The 18336-nt window shown below is 39.5% G+C and overlaps 1 protein-coding gene across 2 annotated transcripts in view; it reads right to left on the bottom strand.

Annotated features, from left to right (window-relative positions):
- Positions 1–708: 708 nt before the first annotated feature.
- The window catches only part of LRP3 (LDL receptor related protein 3), a 29843-nt gene continuing 12215 nt past the window's right edge, over positions 709–18336 (bottom strand). The window contains exons 3-7 of one of the 2 annotated variants that reach the window (XM_073307870.1): positions 15632–15770; positions 5490–5698; positions 4116–5202; positions 3489–3621; positions 709–2578 (exon numbers count right to left, since the gene is read on the bottom strand). In XM_073307870.1, coding sequence (XP_073163971.1) covers positions 1763–2578; positions 3489–3621; positions 4116–5202; positions 5490–5698; positions 15632–15770 — 2384 coding nt within the window. In that variant the 3' untranslated portion in view covers positions 709–1762. Of the gene's footprint in view, positions 2579–3488; positions 3622–4115; positions 5203–5489; positions 5699–12584; positions 12663–15631; positions 15771–18336 lie in introns of those variants that run through there. The other variant, XM_073307871.2, reaches the window with a different exon arrangement.

Raw genomic sequence — 18336 nt, 5'->3', positions numbered from 1 at the left:
CTGGAAGCTGTCCTACAGTAGTAGACAGGTCTCAGAGTACTGAGACACACCATCCTGCACCTGCTTCCCTATAAAGGAGTGGCAACGAACTTACTTTCTCCAGTCTAAAAAAAATTGCTGACTGTATTTTTTAAAATTATGTGCTTCTTCAGAAGAGGAAAACTAAAGTAGAAATGGTACATTAAAACACGGGTGAAATCCTGGCTCTTTTGGATTCAATAGCAGAGCTCCCATTCACTTCAACAGAGCCAAGATTTCACCAGATAATTTTTGTTTTTCTGTAGTGAGTCACTCCTATCTAGGCAACATCACCACATCTCCTAGTTAAATAGCTTTGCTGTTTTTAATTAAAATTTTAAAAAGCAAAAGGCACAGGGGTCTACCCAAACTACTTAGATGTCTGCACATTTTCAGTTTTGAAAATGGTACAGATCTTTTCAACTAGCATATATCTAAAAGAACAACAAAAGAATGAGCATACCATTAAAAAATCCACTAACTGCAACTCCCACTGTAGCTAATGAGAGAGTGGAAGCACTGATTAATTCTCTAGACCAGTGGTGGGCAACCTGCGGCCCGTCAGGGTAATCCGCTGGCAGGCTGCGAGACAGTTTGTTTACATTGCCCATCCGCAAGCACGGCCGGCTGCAGCTCCCAGTGGCCGCAGTTCGCCGTTCCTGGCCAATGGGAGCTGCAGGAAGCAGCGGCCAGAATGTCCCTGCAGCCCGTGCTGCTTCCTGCAGCTCTCATTGTCCAGGAACAGCGAACCGCAGCCACTGGGAGCTATCGGCGGCAGTGCCCGCGGACAGTCAATGTAAACAAACTGTCTCACGGCCTGCCAGTGGATTACCCTGAAGAGTTGCATGCAGCCCACAGGCCGCAGGTTGCCCACCACTGCTCTAGACCATGCCCTAAAATGGCATGATACTAAGAGCTTAAAAAAAGAGAAGAAAAAAAAATTCAAACTTAACAAAACCATTGTGAATATGGTAAAATATATGATAATATAAATGTGTTGCTGTAAATGGGGCTCAATGCACCCCAGTTTATCGTTTACATGGCTAATTTGTTATTATCAAGTTATGGCAGATAAAAAACCTGATTCTTCTCTGTATGCAGAATACAAAAACTTTGGTTGCAATGGATGCTTTTGGATATCTATGGCCAACAATACACTTCTGAAGGGAATGGAGAAAAAGGTGGTAATTTTCACAAAAGAGAAAGAGGAGCCATAGGGATTTGACTTTTGCTAAATGTATTGTGTAAACATTTTTTAATTAAAACCAATAAACTAAAAAGACAACAATTTGATTTCTCTAGCTGAATACCGACAGTTGTAATTCCCTGTGACTGACGCCTACACAGACTGCCAACTGATTTCTCTCTAGCACATTAATGTCAATAGTAAGTGACTTTAAACTGAACAAACTAAAATTCCCTGATTGCAAAGTGAAAGTGAATAAATGCACAGAAGAAACAAAGGAGGATGGAAATACTCACAAATTGTGACAATAGATTCTCACTCACTCTTGGCCCCTGAACACAAACATTGGCCCGTTTTTACCCCACTTGAGTTTCAGGCATATCAACAAAGACAAAATTTGTCCCACAGTCTTGTCATAGGTATTCTACTGCCTCTGGGATAAATGCACATTGGTTCTAACAGACTATGCTGAAAGCACGGATGTGTCGGTTATAATCAGTGCGCACTGCAATGTACATTTTAAAGTTACAAAATCTACAGGGCCAAAACAAAATGTCATTAGCAAACTAGTAATGATTCATCATCACTGGGATTGATTTCTGAGAGGGGAGTAGAGGACTCTAGCATTGGCACTTCCACAGAATGGCAACAAGCCGCATGAATACCCAAAGGTTCTTCCCGATAGGAATGAGGGCAACATCGCTGCTCTCCATCCACCTGAATACAAACATTCATAGGGCGGTCTGAGTAATTGGACTCCCATTTTTTTAAGGGTAATCTACGTGGCTCTTCACTCAGCGGATGACTCCTGTTTAAATTACTGTTCTCTGCGACAGTCCTTCTGGACACCGATCCTCCACGGAGTGTTTCTGTAACACTTTCAGTCAAAGGGTCTCTGAAAGCTTTTCCTGAATCCACCCTCTTGGTTTGTTTAAGCTCAGTGCTGGAGGTCTCCTCAGCCCCTGAAGATTTGTCACTGTGTCCAGTCTCAGGCTCTGCCTGTGCAGCCGTGCAAGTATTAGATAAAACACTAGAGGGTGATGGCTCTGTGGCTTCAGTCTCTGGCTGCAAAATGCTATTTCCAGCTTCTTGGAGCCCTCTAGCCTGGCCATAAGTCTCTGCCTCTGAATTAGGTCCCTCAGGGGAAGGTGAGGGATTCTGGATATTCCCTTCTGTGTGATTGATAATTCCATCACCCAGTGTTGTTTGGGAAGTGTGCGCAGGTGTTAAGAGTGGGATCTGCCCTCTCACTCGTGGCCTGTGGAACAGTCTGTTCCAGAGTCTGCCCAAGCGCCTCCGAGATGAATTTCGTCTCGATGAGTGATGTCTCATCTGTCTCCTCATTGCTGTTCGGATGTTCTGCAGCACAGATGCCTATAAAACAGAACCAAGAAACTGTAATTTCTTGATGTTTCCATTGGAGAACACTATCAAATATCTAAGACTGTCCTGCCCACTAAATTCTCCATCTGACTCTTAAGAATGCTACTCAGATGGAAAGGTTACAGTTTAAGCTTAAACTCCTGCTTAAAAATCAAGCCAAAGACTGCTCAGTCTGCATCAAACTTCTTTCCTCCAGAAATTTTTCTCACCATTTGCATTTAACAACCCCACCTCTGACCCCAGCAATCAACTCAGCATGGTTAGATGTAGGATTTGCCATACTGGACCACACTATTGGTCCACTGAATCCTGTCTCACAGGCAATGACAGGAGAACTTGATAACAGTTGATGCCTCAAACCTCCCCTCTGCTTACATAATTACAAGTGCTGTGTCAGGTCATGAAGTTATCACAATAGGGAGTGAAATGCATTTGACAGAGAGAGAGAGAAAGGCAGATATGGGAGAGTACAAAAATACAACAGAACTTTTTGTTAATAAACTTTGCATTTGTTACTAAAAATAACTCCAGAATTTTTCAGAAGACAAATGCCCACACTCCTTATTGTATTTTCTATGCAAAAGAAAGTCCTTTGTACTTTCAGATTGAAATGCTGGTCTCCTTTCTGTTTTAGTTTGATATTTGTCTATTTATTGCTATTTTGATGTAAAACTTTTTTTATCCATTTAGCTTTCAACATACTGATGAGTCCCCATCTAACTAGAAAACTTAGCTCGATCACAAAAATGTATAACTGCAATTCTTCAGTACAGAGGAAGTCAAATACATGTTGTTACAAGAGCATTTCCATAAATTAAAGTGATTTCATTGTTACTGTTGCTTCAGATTCATTCAGTCTATCCAATTTTTGATAGTTTGAATGTAGAATGAAACCATTTACTTGCGATGCATTGTAAACAGGGAAATCTTCAACTGGCGGGATAAGTCCTTGTGCAATGAGCTGCCCATAGGAAGGTGGAGCCTCACGTCGTACAAACTCTGCCTCAAGACGAGTCATCTGGGTTTCAAATGCTCTGAAACCAACAGAACCAGAGTATAATGGGTAAGGAACCCACAAAAATTACACAGACAGACATTTCTAAAAACAGAGTCTTCTCTCCCAGTTCCCTCAGGGCTAGTGTCATCAGCCAGCAGGGCAGTACTACATTAAAATAGATGTTTTCATAACAACAGAAGTAAAGGTAACTCCACTGTAACCCTTCTCTTCACTAGGATGCTGAGAGATGCAAAAGAACCAACTGTATAGGATACCGGCATATTACTCAGTAAATATAGAGGAAGAGACAGTCAAATAGCTACTTGCCAAAATGTAGGCCATTAGCTCTCACTGCGAAAAAACAGCACAGTGACCATTTTTTAAATCCCATCAGTTTCATTGGACCCTGGCTTAGTTTTACTGTGTGTTTCAAAATTCACTTGAATGGATATTTTATTCTTTCCCCTAAAGTGACTGAAAGAAAGGCTCACCTAGTAAAGTTAGGACATTATGAACATACAAGATTTTCACCTGTATTCCCTGGTCCTTAGTGAGTAGAGTTTAAATGCACAACCCAGTGCTATCACCAACAGCAAGCCACACACAAGACTCCCAATCAGAGCAGCTGTGATGACTTTTCTGGGCACTATAACCAGACAATTATGTTCATCGCTTCCATCCTGGCAGTCTTCTTGGCCATCACAGCGCCAAGTCTCAAAGATACACAGATTTGTGCCACAGTGAAAGTTTCCTGGCTGGCATGTAAAGCAGTTCTTTTCATCTGAGCCATCTGGACAGTTCTTTTGGTTATTACATCGGTCAAGTATTGAATAACACAGTCCACTGTTTCCTTCGCATGGGTATTCATTTTTCTGGCAAGCTGGACAGTTCTCTTCATCTTTGCCATTTGGGCAGTGCCACCAACCATCACAATGCTGCTTATCTGTGAAACACTCCTCATCACTTCCACAAGGGTGTTCCCACGGAAGGCAGTAACCTTTCACCTGATAAGTTGCATTGAATCCATGGCCAGTACTCTTTGATCTGGCATGATATGAAATGGTGAGCTGACCCTTTGAGGACTCCACACTCACCAAGTGCCTGTTGTTGTGATATGAAAGAGTTTGCATTAATTTATCACCTCTCTCTCCAATGCCATCATACACCTTTACATAGTCATTGTACCCTAACTGTAAATCAAGCTGCAAGAGGACATGCCGATTATCTTGTGTGTCCACATACCAAGTGCAGCGCAGGTCTGTCCGGCTGTGATCTGCACGGAACAAATCTGGGGAAGCAAAAGACCCATAAAAATTACCCAGTCTTTTGCCACATGAAAGATCAGGGCAGTTAGCTTCATCTGAACCATCACTACAGTCTTTAACTGAATTACATCTCAACTCATTTATCAAGCACTTGGTGGAATGGGCTATGCTACATTGGAATGTTCCTGAGGGACAAATGCTAGACTGAGGCTCTGTTGGAGGGATGGTGCAGTTTCTCTCATCCGAGTTATCCCCACACTCATCCATGGAATTACACTTCCAAGTGTTGGGAATGCACTTGCCGTTTACACAATGGAATTCATCAGACTGGCAAATAGTCTGGCCTATTTTTCCTGTGGGGAGAAAAAAAATATTAAAACTTTTAGAAACATCTGATGCCATGTGTTAGTTCTAATATTTTATCCCAGTGTGCAGCCACTGACTCTTGGTCCAGCTCTCCACCAGAAGAATTCTCTAATAAAGCCAAATGGTGAAAATATACAAGCTTCTAATGACTCATCAGCATTTACAAAAGACTTTGGTCAACAGAAGCCACTTTTGTCACAGGATTTGGGGTCAGGGTGGTAAAGTATTTCTGAATAGTCCAACAAAATTCATTAAAACTGTACAGAGATTTTACCTCTGATGTAGGAAAGGCGAAATCCCTGAGCCTGTCCCGAACTCAATGTGTCTGAGTGGAAAAATATCCAGACATGATCCCGTGCAGAGATAAAGGAGGGTGGTATGGAGGATCCACATACTCTGTACTCTTCCTTCTTGGAAGAGGGGCCAATCATCAGCCAGTCTACTGCACATTTCTGAGAGTCCTCCAAGTCAAAGTTCTTAAAACTGCCAGGAGCAAAGAAAACACAAATGAAAGAGGATAAAATCTGGATTTAAGGACACAGCCTTTCACATCCCAAATATCTCATAGGAATAAGTTACACACTCATAGTGCAGTGACTGTGCAGGCAACCATGGCTGTCATCATTTTTCCATTTAGAAAATGCACCCACACCAGAGGCTCAAGGCCCATATACAAAAAACCCCACAATAATATACAAAGCTTATTGTCAAATCAATTTACATGAACACCAGGCTAAAAGAACCCCCCTGACAGGGTAAAATGATGGATTTTTAGTCGCTTGAAGTTTTTAAATCAAGACTGGATGCCTTTCTAAAAGAAATACTCTAGTCAACCACAAGTTACAGCCTGTGCTATTCAGGACAGATTAGATGATCATAATGATTCCTTCTGGCCTTAAGAACTCTGAATAAATAAAACCCTTCTTGGGCAAAGAACAATAGGGAGCTGTGTAAAGAACCCCAAAGGTATTGGGAAGGGGGAAACAACCAACTCTTTGGCCTGCGCAAAGGCAAAGGGAATGCAGAACAGTTCCTCTAATCCATTCTTTCCAGAATCACGTAAGTACTCCACAAAAATCATAACAGCCCTAGACAATACAACTTTGCCTCCTTGAGAGAGGAAGTGTTGGCCAGGACCCTGGGGCTATCCCCTTGAGAGAAAATGTGTGTGTCGCTGTCACAAAAAACACACCCAAGATACCAAAACCATGTTTTGTTTCCCTGTTGCATACTGAAATGGGATTACCCAAGGCTAGCATGTTAAAACTTAACATAATACCCCAACCACATAACATTGTAGACTGAGAATTCTTAGAAATGGAGAAAGCCTTACCAAAAAGATGGGTCACATTCTACATAGAAACTTTCATGGATATCAGAGGAAGCTCCATGAAAAGATAAATGGTAGACTACGACCTTCTGGAATTAATGTCAGAAACCTAACTCCACAATATCAGAAAACTATAAGTAAACCAAACCATTTTCTTTGGGGCAAGGAGAAGTGCAGCTGCCATGAAGACGAAAGAATTCACTCCAGCCAGGAATCTCAAACTGCAATCATCCTTCTTTTTTTATGCATACACAATATCCAAAAAAGGCCAATGACAAAGATGTATGATTAGCAAGAAAGAGGACATGGCATCAAGAGAATGGAAAGAGAGGGGGGAGTTAAAAGCACGAAACTGAAGTGAAAACAGAGAGAAGACTAGTAATATATGTGCAGTGTCCCAGAACTATCTTAGGTGACAGAGGACAAATCAGCACTGAAATGCTTTAATTCACCTTTTTCAAATCCTTTCCTTCTGTGATGTTTTCTGTCACCCTCTAGTTTGCAAGATACAACCCAAAAACTCATCATTCTCCAATACCAGTGATACTATTAAATCCTTGTAACCAATGGATTTAGTAAAGCAGATAGTGCCAGAGATTTTCACTGCCAGGATGGGAAGGCAGAATATTCACAAAAGGTAAATTAAAATGATTTCTGTCCTGTATGTCCTTCCAGAGCTTTCTTAGTGATGATGAAAGATGGATATGCAAACAAGAAAAAGCAAGAAAGAAATTGTTTAGAATGATGCAAACTGCCTATAAATAGAAGTATTGGGATGAAACTAGCAAAGAGAAAATTATGAATAAACAACAAGAATATCTGTTAGCCTGTGAAGCAATCCATCAAGTGAGGTAGCAGAGGCTCAGTCATAAAGGGATAAAAACTCACTAGAAAAATATATTGAAGGGAACAATCCTGCATAACATGAGAGAGATGGACCCGATCACTTATTAGGTCCTTTTTATCTCTAATTTCTATGATTAATTAGAATTCTCCAGTAATGTGATTAATTAATCTTGATGATCCCCAAAATTTGTCCTTCTTGAGTCCTGCCTTACATTTAATTCTAGTAATTTAAAATGAAGAAATTTCAACAACACTATGTTTAAGGTATGCACAAAGAAAAAACACCCAGAAGAGTCAGAACTAGAGTTACCCTACACTGTCAACTTATCCTACTCTTGCCATAAGTCTATGTTCTGCAGATGATAGAGTTCTGCAATATACCAAGGGCCTGTAATTAACAGCACCTTATACTTGTAAGATGGTTTCCATGTGAGGATCTCAAGATGCATTACTAATAAAAAGTCTTTCAGTTAATTATCACAATTCTGTGAGCTAGGGAAGTATCTTTATCCTCATTTTTCGACAGAGAACATGAGATGCAGAGAGGTTAAGTGATCTTCCTCAATCCCACACAGTCAGTCAGAGGCAGCCGCAGGATAGAACCTAGGCTTTCAACTCCATGCCCCATACTTAGCCACAAGACCATCCCTCCCCTTAAATCATAGGATAAGTATACTGGTGCAGAGGCAGAATTGTATTTGTGAGCAACTATTCTTTCAAAGGGGCCATGAAGAAGCATGTCTCTTGGAAACAGCCATTCTAGCATATGGAAAGGTCAGATGCAGAACGTATTAAGTCTTCCCTTCAGCAATTTCCTTCTAAACCTTCATATCCCAAATATCAGCATCTAGCAAATTACAGTTTGGAAAAAATATTGTGGAATAAACAGTTTAAAAAACTGCCACAGGACATGTAAATTTTGGGTTTAGTTTATTACTAAATCATATAAACAAGAGATATAGTAACAAGGGTCTAACTCGTACCTGTGCTGGCAATAAAAAGAGGTAAAAGGAAAGTAATTTTCAGCCTTGAACAGTCTCCTGCAAACTGTAAAATGTGTCATTCCTTAAAGGGATATTGCTGAGAATGGAGGGTTTGCACTCCAAAAATAGTTTCCCCTTAAGCTTCCTAACAAGTTCAACTGTCTGCATGCTGGGATAGAAATAAGTTTTGCACTACCTAATTTAATTGTCGATTGAGTTGAGACCAACAAAGCTGATGTGTGTGAACTAGTACCAAGTTGTACTTTGCAACTAAATATTAGATTTTGTGTACAGATCATAATCGGTTTACTACTTAGAAAGCCGATCACAAAGGCAAGAATCTTTGCATGGGAAGTTTCTGCCACATTAATTTGCCAGACCTCCACAATTTCCAATCTTTCACCACCGGTAATGTGATCTTGTGCTGCTACCAGAGTCCATTTTTTTTTTTAAAATCCTGCCACCTATGAACCATAAGATTTACTAATCTAGAGACTTGATTCAACTGAACTCTCTCAACCTATAGTGTAATCCTTTTATCAGCAGGGTCAGCCTGGCAGTTGAATGGCTAATGATAACAAATAGAAGAGGGGAGGAGAGGCTCACACCACCAATGCGTACACATAACACAGATTCATTTCATACATTCTTAGGAAATGGACATGAAGGAAGCTAATGAATTTACAGCCCCTGAGAGAGTTTGCAGCCTTCAACTGAGCCAATAAATCACTTCTTATTTTTTCTGGTTAACTAATAAAAAGGTTAAAAGTTACTCTCTATTTCAAAGCAAGTTATCTTTTTTAAATGACTTGGGCCTCCAACTCTCCTCATTAACAGTGATACATCCCCAACGAAATCAAGAAAGGCATGGAGGGATGGGCATGACAGTGTGAAATTTGGCCTTTCCTTCTGAAATGTCTGTTTTTATTGCTGAACTTTTATAATCAATTCTAAATAAACTACAAGGTTCTACCTATTAAAAATATCCCACTAAATGACACTGGGGACATTCAATTTTTGAGGACCAAAAAAATTCTAATGTGACTTGATGGAAAGACAGCTGTAACTCTGCTTTCCTAGAATTCTGCAAGAAATAGGTAAAGCACATGTTCTTTTCACCAATATATCACATCACTAAATACTACTTTGATACACAGCAGGGATCGAGTGAGCTTACTGTAAATTACAGAATTGACGGTATAATGTATACTGTCTGCAAAATTGCTCCAAAAAGGAAGAAATGGCCAATAATGACATTTTCCCAATGACTTTCTAATATCCACACGTCACTGCGAATAACTGCATTAAACCAGCTTAACATCAACATTCATTGCAACTGCTGTAAGTTAAAAAAAACATGCTGTCTAAGAAGCCAAGGCTCTGCTGAGCTCTTTTACTGCTTGGACTTAAAGCAGCAGTGTACAGCCAAAATTTAGTTATACAATATTATGTATAAAGAATCCTCTACACCCCTTTGGAAGTGATTTAGGTGTGAACAACTACACAATAAAAATATTAAAAACCCAAACTCTTAAAAGTTGGAAAGAAAAACAAAGACTGGGTCCAGCACAAAAATGAACATGGGACAGTAACACACAAAAGGTCCAACCATTGTGATAAAAGAAGAGAGAAAAAGTTAAGTACCTAACTTGGCCCTGAAAATCCATTAAAAATCCAGAATAAATATTATGGATAGATCAGCAAAGCACTGGCTCAATATAAAACAGAACAGCCAATTAAGCAAGAGAAGTCACTCCTATTTGGCAAACTCTCTCAGCAAGGGCAGATTGTGAACACAGCTGATGGCTTAATTGGCTCATTAAAAAAAATCCTGTTTAACTGTTTAGAGCAAGGACCTGGGACTCAGGAAGTCTTGTCTCTTTCCAGTTCAACAATCGACTTCCTGTGTAACCTCAAGTAAGACACAAACAGCCTGCCTGTCAAGGCTGAGGATAACATCTGCAATTCCAACTGAAGGCAATGGGAATGGTGGGTGTTCAGCACCTCTGGAAAATCATGCCTTAAACCTCTCCTAGAATTTGCCCCCCTCTTACAAAATGAGGATAACATTTACCTGCCTCACGTGGATGACAGGAAGCACTCCCATTCCTTTTCATGGATTACTCAGATTAGTAAAAAGAAAAGGAGTACTCATGGCACCTTATGGACTAACAAATTTATTTGAGCGTAAGCTTTCGTGAGCTATAGCTCACTTCATCGGATGCATTCAGTGGAAAATACAGTGGGAAGATTTATATACATAGAGAGCATGAAACAGTGGGTGTTACCATACACACTGTAACGTAATGTATATTCCTGTTTTTGTGTCTTTTTGTAACTTAAGGTTTTGCCTAGACGGATTCTCTATGTTTTGAATCTGATTATCCTGTAAGGTATTTACCATCCTGATTTTACAGAGGTGATTCTTTTACTTTTTCTTTAATTAAAATTCTTCTTTTAAGAACCTGATTGCTTTTTCATTGTTCTTAAGATCCAAGGTGTTCACTATTCAAATTGGTGAGGATTTTTATCAAGGCTTCCCCAGGAAAGGGGGTGTAAGGCTTGGGGGGATTTTTGGGGGAATGACGTTTCCAAGTGGGCTCTTTCCCTGTTATATTTGTTAGACGCTTGGAGGTGGCAGCAATAAAGTCCAGGGACAAAAGGTAAAATAGTTTGTACCTTGGGGAAGTTTTAACCTAAGCTGGTAAAAATAAGCTGAGAGGGTTTTTCATGCAGGTCCCCACATCTGTACCCTAGAGTTCAAATAAAGATTGGGAGTGGATGGGTCATTACACAAAGTAAAACTATTTCCCCATATTTATTCCCCCCCCCAACTGTTCCTCAGATGTTCTTGTCAACCGCTGGAAATGGCCCACCTTGATTATCACTATAAAAGGCTTTTCCCCCCCACTCTCCTGCTGGTAATAGCTCACCTTACCTGTTCACTCTCATTACAGTGTGTATGGTAACACCCATTGTTTCATGTTCTTTATGTATATAAATCTCCCCACTGTATTTTCCACTGAATGCATCTGATGAAGTGAGGTGTAGCTCACGAAAGCTTATGCTCAAATAAATTTGTTAGTCTCTAAGGTGCCACAAGTCCTCCTTTTCTTTTTGCGGATACAGACTAACACGGCTGCTACTCTGAAACCTCAGATAAGTAAGGGTTTGCAGGAACAGGCCCTAGTTTTAAAAGCTGCTTCCTGTACTGTGATGGCCTGAATAGGAATTTCAAAAGAACCTTTGCTGAATTTTCACAAGCCAGATGACTTGTACTACTAAAGCAAAACCAGATAAAAGATATGCACTCCAAAATGGTTAAGGAGGGTGTGACAGGTTCCCCCCCCCTCCTTCCGGGGTATCACCTGCAACTGGAGTACCACTGAGCCTGCCTGACCCACCAGCCTGGGCTCCCTTTCACCCTGTAATGATGTGACAAGCTGCAGACCCACTCCCAGTCTCACACTTTCACCAGCACACAGGTAGGGACACACCCGGCTGCAGAAACACAGAGACACTGATATCAGCTCTGCATAAGAAGGCTCAGCTAAGGAATTGCCCAGTACTCAAGCGCACACCCCCTCTAGAGGATAAACCCAAAATTATACCATCTTGCGCTGCACAGAGAACTATACAGCATAAACTCATGATATTCATCCCCTCCCTCAATGTGGCGAGAGATATGCAATAGCTTTTTGCTCCCCAGTTATGAATTCCACACACTGGGTTTTAGACAAAAACAAAAACAAATTTATGAACTACAAAAGATGAATTTTAAGGGATAGCAAACAGATCAAAGCAGATTACCTAGCAAATAAAACAAAAATGCCATCTAAGCTTAAAATACTAAGGATAGTGGTTACAAGTAGTAATTTGTTATCCTAAATGCAGATTGTAGAGATTCTTGAAGGCCAGCTGCTCTTGCCTGCAGCTTAAAAAGCAAACATATTTTCTGACTTTTGAACCTGTCTCTGCTGAGTCTGAAAAATAAACTATGGAAGGGAAAAGGGAAATCATGAAAAGGTAAGCAGCTGAGGAAAATCAATACAAACATATGAGAGGAAAATATTAAAACAAAGTGTTCAAGGGGAATGCCCTTGGGAGACAATCTCCTTCATCCATATGTAGAACAGGGCACTGTTTTATTGGAAGCTGCTGAACAACAGGTTTAGAATAAACTGGCCCAGACTGCAATGATTTTGTTTACCATAACTACTTGCAACTGTAATTTCATCCATTAGTGATTCTTGGTGTACCCCAACTATCCTATGTTGTAACGCTGCTCTTGCTGGCAGTCAGAACTGAAGATAAAAGGAAATACAGCTAGTTTAATACAGCACACAGGATTTTTTTTTCTAAAATCCAAAAAACTTATTGAATCAAGAAAAGCGACAACGTCAGTTTGCCCCTTCCACACCTTTTATTGAGAATGTTAGGGAAGGAGCATGTCTGGTGGTGAAAGCAATAAAATCTGAACACCTGGATTCTATTCTCCACTTTGCTATGGCCATGCTATGTGACTCTGAGCAAGTCACTTACCCTGCCTATTTCTCAGTCTCCTCATACGTACAATGGGGATAATACTGCAAGCCTTCTAGCTTACTGTATGCATTAATAGTTGTAAAGTGCTTAGAGATCTTAAAATGAAATGTTGTGCATAAGATGCAAAGTAATATTCGTATGAGTCACTTTAAGTCAGAAGAGCAGCTATTTAAACAAAACGTCTTAACCCATCTGTCACCAGTGAACCAAACTGTTCCCTTGGACATACACACAAGGCTCCCATTGTCCTCAATGAAACTTGTACATGTGAATCTTAGGGCAGACATTGGCCCTGTGTGTTTAAATCCCATCTGATTACTCTAGTGACAAAAACCAAACACTGCTAGCTCTTTACATAAAAACAACAACTCAAAACCATATAGCTCTGCACATGTCTGACTTATGGAAACATATTACTACCATTTCCATAGTCATCCTTCCCCCGTTACTTCAAATTCTTTGTTACTGACTATTTGGGGGCCCCAAATCAGCCTGGAAGCTGCTAGGGGAGGGCTATCAAAATACAAACAACAGTATTTTCATTAAATAATGCCTAGGTAGACTGCAACAGAGTTGTGAATAGTTACATCAGGGTTGAATTTGGCCAAGTATTTTTTTAATGAACACTTCCATATAAACCTACTTTAGATTCTTCTGCCATCTGTACACCTAAAGCAAAGTTCTAATTTCATTAGTGCATTTCCTCCTACTTTCCAACAGTCTCTGTTTACAAGCTCACTCTCCTAGTCCAGTATATTTTAATGGAGTTTGAAAGTATATACCTACTTGTGGATCTCAAATGCTGGCAGGTATGCATTTGCTTGTTTATTATAATTAGTTCCTATTTCAAACAATGGAAGAAGGAACCCTTCTATTATTCCGTCTACAGCAGACTTCTTTTTAATTGTAGAGCATCTGCAGTTGAAGAGGTTTGCAGTCCTTTTAGGCAGCTGAGCTTACAACTCAGCAGATGGTGTCAAACACAGGAGTATTAAAAACAAAAAAATGGCTTTAAAAAAAAACCCAACAGTTCTTCGTCTGAAGTGGATACTGTGATTAGCACAGAAAACTAAAGTATTTTCACAGTATGTGAACATTAGAGTTCAAAGTATCCTTTTCGTGTGTGTGTGTGCTTCTTTTATTAAGAGTGCTTTCCCAGAAAGGGCTGAAATTATGTCATCAATGCTAACTCTTTAATGGTAATTGCTTATTTTCGGAAGTGCTAAATAACAGGAAATACTTGCTTTGCTGAATGTTAATTTAATGGAGCAGTGATGACATGTTGAACCATCAGTTACATACAAAATTACTTTGTGACATAATTACAGAAAAGGCCCCCTTTCTTTGTTTTGTTGTGAGAATCTTAAACACCTCTGTGAGCCTAATTTTCAAATGGGCTTTAGAAAATGAACCTATAAAATTGGTGATCTTGCCTGCATTATCATCACTTATTGCATAATAGTTTTTGCACTAATGTGTATTTCCCTATGCAAATGGTAGGTGGGAAAGCATGCAAATAGGTTGCTGGAAAATTCTTTTGGACTATTTTAAAAGACTTGTTTGAAAAACTGGCCTTCTGTATTTATACCCAGTGCTTAAAGTGTGTGTCTTTATTTATAATGGGGGGGGGATGGAGCACTTGCAAGGGGTTGCAGACCAAATAAATATATAAATAAAAATAAAATTGAGCCAAACAACTCACTTTAAGCACCGACTTACCAAAGCTGCTGCTCCCAGATTATAATAGACCCCTCCAACTTATTTCAGACCATGTTAAGCACTGTTTCTGCTTTAGTTACTGCTTGGTAAAGGAGTCAGTTTCCCACTGCCACATACCAATATAATTTACATTATTGCTAACAATGTGGATGCTAACCTGGACATCTGTAAGGGGTTATTAACCAGACCTCTGAGTAAACAGGAAAATCATGTATACCATGCTCAGTTCTGCCATCTGTGGATTTTTCTCCTTATGTGACTACTGAGAATGGCCTTAGATCAGACATGAGTCTGAATAACAACCTGAAATTCAAACTCTCCCAACTATGAATGTAAGATGGGAAGTAGTTTTGTAGCCTAGTCCCCAGATCTAAACCACCCCTCTACAGTAATCCAAAATTGGGAGCTGTCCAGTTTCCCTAAAATGGATCATATCTCGCTGACATCATAAGATTTCTGCTAACTAAAGCAGATATCTCAGAGGAAAAACTCAAGATTTTGTTGTCTTCAGACATGAGTCCTAACATTCATTCAACCTTAAACTCAAACCCTACCCTAATCCAAGTCTCATGTCTCCATTCCCATTAAAATGTAGAGAAAGGGGCAAAATGATTGTTCAGCTGATGTGACCAAACTAGTTTCCCTGTGCCTTAGCTCCCCACCTACCAAATGGGAATCATAATACTTCCCTACCTCACAGCAGTACTGTAAGGATAAGTGCATTAAAAAAATTGTGAGGGACTCAATACTACAGTAATGGGGCTCTCTCATTACCTAAGATACCTAAATAGACTACGTGATATCTTTTAAATGAGAGGATCCTCCTGACTTGCAATTATATTTCACCAAGCATCAATCACAAATTTCTTAGCACAAAAGCTCTATAATTTTTACAGTTCTTTTAGATAACTTCATATTAGCATATTACACAAGCTCTTATAATTCATTTCAGCAAAGCAATCTGTCATCTCAACAGAACACTACAAATCATACCTAATTGTTATCATATCTCCGTGATCTCCTTGGATGTACCAGCTGCAGTTTATGGCTGGAGGATAGTTTAGTGGCCAGGAAGGACTATAGATGACTCCACGTCTCTCTGTGTGCTGTTCCAGTTTTCCACTGCAAGCAGCTGTCAACCAAGAAAAAAAGCCCTTTTGTTAAAGGTTTAAGCTAATCAAAAATACACATTAGCTACAATAACCTTCCTCAATTTCTAATGATTACAGATAACTTAAGAGTCAACAATTGTATCCCTTTATTGCTTTTCTCTCTCCTACCCTGATCTTTATCACCTGGCTTTAAATGTAGGCGAGCAGACACCTCACAAAATAGGATCAACAGCCCTGCATGAATCTGCCAAAAAGATACAATCAATAATCCTGCATGGATCTGCCAAGAGAATATAATGATGAAGAAAACTGTCTTACTTACTCACCAGCTTCCCAGAGACTGGGTATGCCACTCAGCAACTGGAGGCGATCCATATTGAACATGAAACATGAAAAATCTAGAGCCTTACTTTTCAATAGTAAGTTCCTGGAAAACTGTTTATTCTCCTAACCAAATCACAAGCCTTGAGAGTTTTAATTTTTAAAAAGAGAGTTCTCAGATACAGAAAAGAAGTGAAAGAGACAAAATTAGATCCTGATTTCAAATACTCCCAAAGTTTGGGGTGTTCAGAACCAATGCATTGGTTCAAGCACATCTCTGCGTTAAACCATCTGCTCAGACAGACTATTCATTTTCTGGGAATATCATCAATGGAATTTTTTCTGTTCCTTGAATGGTTATGCAGGATAACATACTCCAGCTGGCTGCCTGCCTTTCTTTCTTTCCACTTAGTCAGTACAGATACCAATAGTGCAGGTCTGTAATACAAACCTACGGTTTTATACAGTCCAGGCCTGATTTTAATGTCACTTACGGTATTCTAATTTTATACAAGTGTGATTCCACTGACGATTCTCCTAATTTATCCTGAGTAACGGAAACTGCCAGGGCCTGAACACCTTTGAAAATGTGGCAGTTTTAGTTAGGTGCCCAAATGGAAGCCAAGCTCTTATGAAAATGTTTTAGTCATGTTTCAAGTATATGGTTCTGTTTCACTCCATTTGCACAACTGAGCTACACTGGCCCATTGCATATTCTAATTTTCATTCAATAGCACAATGTTTGGGTTCAGAACTCTGACATGGATTGTTAATTTAACAAGGCATAGATGTTTTTGTAAATTACTTGAATATTTTATCCCTATATTTAAAAAGAAACAGAAGGAAAGACATACATAAATGAGAAAATGGGTGAGGATATCTAACTTGGGGTTAGGTTTGGTTGTTTTATAAAGTGGGGGTGGGGAAGGCTATTTGGTGCTTAACCAACTGCAGCAGGAATCAAGAGTCCTGAGTCTGCCTCAGACTTCCTGTATGACCTTGGGCAAATCACTCCAGACTCAATCCAACAGGTAGGTAGCACCCTTAGTTCTCACGACTTCAAGAGGAAGTAAGAGTGATTGACAGCTCAAAGAACACCCTTTCATACCGGATTTTCTAATAATGAGGCACAGAAAAGGTGTGCTAAGTTGAAAACACAAATGCATTTGCAATATGGTCAACCATACATTTAAATGGCCATTTCCACATACAAATACCTATTTGCATGCAGTCACAGTTAGTGTACATGCAAATCAGACATGCAGTTACAACAAGATTTTGTATCCTTAACTTTTAGAAAATCAGGTTCTGAATCACTCAACTTCAATTTTCTCTTCTGTAAAAATCTGTGATAACACTTACCTACTCCAACAGGGTGCTAGGAGATTTAAATGGCTACGGGGCTCTATTCAGCAATCTTTACACCCACAAAACTCCTGGGGAATTCTGAGCAAGGACTACTGATGTTAAGGAGAGGTATCTGGAGAGAGGTGCAGGAGTAGGAATGCTAAATACAGCCCAGTGTTTTCAAAGCACTTTCAGATACTCATATAGAGGACATTATGGGAGTGCCAATTATTAAATTAGGGACCACAAATACATCTAATTTGCAAATATCCAATTCAATAGCAGAGGAAAGTGAAAAGGTCCAAGAACAAATGGCCAAAGTTTTTCTGATGGGAAAATATACTCAGTATAGTATGAGAGGGAAACTATGTGAAACGTAATACTTAGTCTGAACATTCTCCATTAGATTTAGAAATATTTTCAGAGCTATTTTAAAATCAAGAATAAGCATTTTATGATTTGCTCTTAACAGCAGAATATTTTACCTTTTGATGGGAGCCTAATTTCTCATAGCCTAGAAGTTTACAAGGAGAAAAAGGATGCCCCAAATCTTGGATTTCCTTGTGCATATGTACATTCAAAACAAACAATCAACATGCTGTAAATCATGGGCTAACAAGTTATTGCTGGAAATCTACCACCACAGAAAAGTTATTTTTAAATTCATACACTACAGTTTAATATGCAGTAAGCGCTACGTATTGTACTTTAAGTGTAGGCCCCATGAATATAAAAACCATCAGGCAGATAGCTTACCTAAGGCATAAGATATAAAAACTTTACTGTCAACTTGTAAACAGCAAACACACCAAGACATCTAGCTTACATTAATAGTTTTCAATTACACATTTTTGCAACATAAAAATTCCACAATGAATTTTATAACAAAAAAACGTTGGCTGCTCACATTTCTAAAAA

The sequence above is a fragment of the Lepidochelys kempii genome, chromosome 12 (assembly GCF_965140285.1).
Source record: "Lepidochelys kempii isolate rLepKem1 chromosome 12, rLepKem1.hap1, whole genome shotgun sequence".
Lineage (NCBI taxonomy): Eukaryota > Metazoa > Chordata > Testudines > Cheloniidae > Lepidochelys > Lepidochelys kempii.
This window is presented reverse-complemented; position numbering and strand designations above follow the sequence as displayed.